At 39.5% G+C, this 4,423-nt stretch overlaps 1 protein-coding gene across 1 annotated transcript; it reads right to left on the reverse strand.

Annotated features, from left to right (window-relative positions):
- Nucleotides 1-3,150: 3,150 nt before the first annotated feature.
- Nucleotides 3,151-4,080, reverse strand: LOC135201913 (tigger transposable element-derived protein 1-like). The gene has a single exon (XM_064231210.1). It carries the CDS (start codon nucleotides 4,078-4,080, stop codon nucleotides 3,151-3,153), a length of 930 nt encoding a protein of 309 aa, XP_064087280.1.
- Between the last annotated feature and the right edge of the window lie 343 nt (nucleotides 4,081-4,423).

Here is a 4,423-nt window from a genome sequence, read left to right on the forward strand (position 1 = left end):
ACATCAATAAATAGAGCAGTTTATGTCTACATATTTTTTTCTGGAACTATAGGGTACGATTTGGATTACTATTGCAATATTTGTAATGCATATGAAAACTTCCATCTCATATTGCATTTACAAAATAGTCCTCCAAAGGCCATAGTAAAGATGGTATGTATTTTGACACGGTGTCATTTTTAAATCTCGAATATCAGTTTTATCAATTTCCCATGTTTTCCTATTTCGAACTTCAAATATTGCTTGTGAAATCTCAAAACTTAACAGAAGCAACGAAAAAATGTATTTTGTCTCCAACTAAGATCCTTTTCTTCTGCTACCCGAACATTTTCCCTTACCTCTATGTATCAGTAAAAATATTAAGCTACATTGATGCTGTGCTGTACATTGCTATTTCCTTCCTGAGAAAAAAAAATCACCAAAACTTTTAAGGTCGCCATATAAAATGGAAATTTGCTCTGTTTGTTCCTCTGAATTAATGGATATAGTGTGCTTTCGTATCGAACCATAAGAAATCAAGGCACAAATTTGCTTGCATGCGGAGTTAGCAACGCTTGGGTCATCGGGTCCTCAATGGCAGAAAGACTTCTGTTGGCAACATCAATGTTTCTTTCATACTTGAGACAAATCTGTGGTTCAAAATTATTTACTGGGCCCTAAATACCCACATGTTACTAATTCACGATATATCTCAAAGTTTACGGTTGTCCAAATATTGATAGTTATAATGATATAGTAGGCACAAATACTTCGAATAGTAGTAGTACAAGTTGTTAGTTGTGCCTGGTGCCAGCTTTCCTGAAGCTACTGTGAAAAGAATAAGATCAACATTCCAATCACGTGCCTGCACATGTATGCACGTAAGTACAAATACTAGCGTATACATGTGTGTTTAGTGTTGGTCTCAATCGCGTCTTCTCGACTTCTCCGATAACTGGTTTGGTCTGAGATGTCCGCTTGGCGCTTAGCATTTATGAGAGCAAACACCCATGAGACCAACATTCGATTCGTTAATAAGACTCTTCACATGATGATCTCTATTCCAGAGATAAATTCATTATAAAAATACCAACATACTTAAAGTTAATGTAGTAACACTATCGGAATACGTAATAAATGATGTGTATTAACTGTCCATCAATATAATTACGAGACCATTTTCAAGAAAAACAATGGAAGAGAATTATGCCAACATTCTACGATCCACGTTCCTAGAAGCTTCTGAGAATTAAGAAGAAATTTGCCTAGTAAAGAGTTCACAAATTACACAGTGCATCCTGTAGATAGCCTAACATTTTTCTGAGAGTCAAGTACTTTTTTTCAGATGACGTCATTCGCTATTCAAATGTGAAACATTTTTTCCTCTTTTTTTACCTCTAGCAGTGAGACGGAGGATTTCCTGTTTTTCCTATTAAATTATGCATCTTCATCGTGGGTCGTTGCCTCACACACACACACACACACACACACACACATATAATATATATATATATATATATATAGATATATATATATATATATATATATATATATATATATATACAGTGGTACCTTGAGATACGAGATTAATTCGTTCCGGAACCGGGCTCGGAACTCGAAAAACTCGTATCTCAAATCAATTTTTCCCATTTAAATTAACTGAAATGTATTTAATCCGTTCCAGACCTATGAAATATACCCCCAAACCATCGTAAATAATGAAGAAAACACACATATAAATGTAGAAATATAGTACAAAAAAATTATACAGTAATATATTTTAGTAATGAATAGAATTAAAATAAAATAAAGAAAAGAAAAAGTTAATTTAATCTAACCTTGGTGACAGTCGCGTGCGGGCGGCTAAGGGAGGCGAGTGACGGAGGGGGAGGGCTGGACGGCTACATTAGTCCTGTTACGTAAACAGGAATTTTCTTAACAGAAAATTAAAAATGAACATTAAAATGTAAACTAAAACTGCAGTTTCACTTGCGCTTTTCTTGTAAGTTACCGAAAGAGGTTTGCTTTTGCCTCCCTTTTAGTAAAAATGTTACGGAAAATTTAGCAATGAATAACAAAGTTACGTAACACAACAAAAAGTTAAGAACACATAATCTTACCTTGCTGACAGGCGAGTGCAGTTGGCTAACGGAGTCGAGTGGCGGAGGAGGAGGAGGAGAAGGGAGCAGGGAGGGGCTAGTCCCGTAATGTAAACAGCATTTTTTCGAACACAAAATGATAACATTAAAATGTAAACTAAAACTGCATTTCCTTAACTTTAGTAAAAATTTGCACTTTCCTTAACTTAAATTTGAAAAAATACTAAATGCACTTTAAACTTAAAACTTAACCTAAGTGATACGTAAGTTTAATCAGCACTTGTTTTCTGCCTTTTAGAATCACTTTCGGCACTTTCATTTGCGCTTCTCTTTAACAAAAATTTATCCAAAGAGCTTTGCTTCTGCCTCCCTTTTAGAATGTTCCGGAAATGAGTCAAACAAGTGTCATTAAATAACGCTGAAGCACGACTAGTCGAAACTTTTTCTGGATGTTTCTGTTCAATGAAACTCGAAAGTGTTTCCCACATTGCTAACATGTCTTTAATTTGACTTGTAGGAATCAATTCCTCCGGCTCTTCCTCCCCCTCGCTACTGCTACTAATCTCTTGCAGGGCCTTCGTATGTTGCATCACCTGCAGCTCCTTCAACTCCTCAATTGAGAGTTCCTCCTCATGTTCCTTGACGAGTTCGTTGACGTCGCCCTCATCTACCTCCAGACCCATCGACTTTCCGAGGGACACAATCTCCTCCACCATTGCTTGGGGTCAACCCTTCGAAAGTCCCTCTCGAAACAGCATCAGGCCATAGCTTTTTCCATGCCGAGTTCAAGGTTCGTCTCGTTACCTCTTGCCATGCCGAGTCAATGATACGTAAACATAGGACGATATTGTAATGCTCTTTCCAAAACTCTCGAAGGGTAAGCTTGGTGCTCTCTGTCACCTCAAAGCATCGGCGGAACAAGTGCTTTGTGAAAAGCTTTTTAAAATTTGCAATGACCTGCTGATCCATTGGTTGCAAGATGGAAGTCGTGTTGGGTGGGAGGTAGAGGACTTTCACAAACTGGAACTCCTCGAGAATGTCATCTTGAAGACCAGGTGGGTGGGCCGGAGCATTATCCAAAATTAATAAAGGCTTTCAGTGGGAGGTTATTCTTTTGAAGATATTCCTTCACAGAAGGATCGAAGATGAGGTTTACCCAATCTGTAAAGAACTGCCACGTAACCCATGCCCTTGCATTCGCGCGCCACATTACGTGCAGTTTTTCTTTCAGAATTTTGTGTGACTTGAACGCTCGAGGATTTTCAGAATGGTAGACTAGCAGTGGCTTTACTTTACAGTCACCACTAGCATTTGCACACAATGCAAGGGTCAGACGGTCCTTCATGGGTTTATGGCCTGGCATCTTCGTCTCCTCTTCGGTGATGTACGTCCTACGTGGCATTTTTTTCCAAAATAATCCCGTCTCATCGCAGTCAAAGACTTGTTGCGGGATGTAGCCTTCCTCCTCAATAAGCTCAGCGAACTCGACGATGTACCTTTCAGCTCCCTTTACATCGGCACTCGCAGCTTCGCCATGCCTCACCACCGAATGAATGCCACTTCTCTTCTTAAAATTATCGAACCACCCACGACTTGCCTTAAACATGTCTTCTGCTCCCCCTTCTGAAGTTGATGCCTCTTCCTTCTTCAAATCTGCGTAAATAACGCAAGCCTTTTCGCAAATTATACTCTCCGTCACTGTATCTCCCGCTAGTCCCTTCTTTTTCAACCATACCAAGAGCAGCTTCTCCATTTCTTCATGGACATTTGTCCTTAATTGCGACAGAAGTGTAGTTCCTTTAGCTGTTTTTGCACTTTTGATGGCATCCTTTTGCTTTAGGATGGTACAAATGGTCGATGTGCTACGCTCATACACCCGGGCCAGTTCCATCACTCGTACACCACGCTCATGTTTTTCTATTATTTCTCGCTTTACCTCTATCGGCAGCATTCTCTTCTTCTTCTCGCCACTCTCCTTTGCACGTACTTTCTTTGGCCCCATGATGGTAGGTAAAAAAGTTCACTAATTCGTGAAAAAACAGCGAAAACACGAGTACAGCTCACAAACACAACTTAAATCTGTCGGTCACGCGTGAGAGTGAGCTCGTGGGATGCTCCCAGCTGATGCTGCCCGCGAACGCCAACTAGCGGTGGCGTCCCCGAACCAACTCGGATCTCGGGACACAGCTCGGGTCTCAAGGCCAAATTTTGACCGAATTCCACCTCGGGTCTCAAAGCACTCGTATCACAGGACGCTCGTATCTCGAGGTACCACTGTATATATATATATATATATATATATATATATATATATATATATATATATATATATATATACATACATA

The sequence above is a fragment of the Macrobrachium nipponense genome, chromosome 28, assembly GCF_015104395.2.
Source record: "Macrobrachium nipponense isolate FS-2020 chromosome 28, ASM1510439v2, whole genome shotgun sequence".
In the NCBI taxonomy this organism is placed as follows: Eukaryota; Metazoa; Arthropoda; class Malacostraca; order Decapoda; family Palaemonidae; genus Macrobrachium; species Macrobrachium nipponense.

What these genes read in the sequence shown, in the direction of transcription:
- LOC135201913 (XM_064231210.1), bottom strand. Translation starts at nt 4,080, where the DNA reads ATGGGGCCAAAGAAAGTACGTGCAAAGGAGAGTGGCGAGAAGAAGAAG.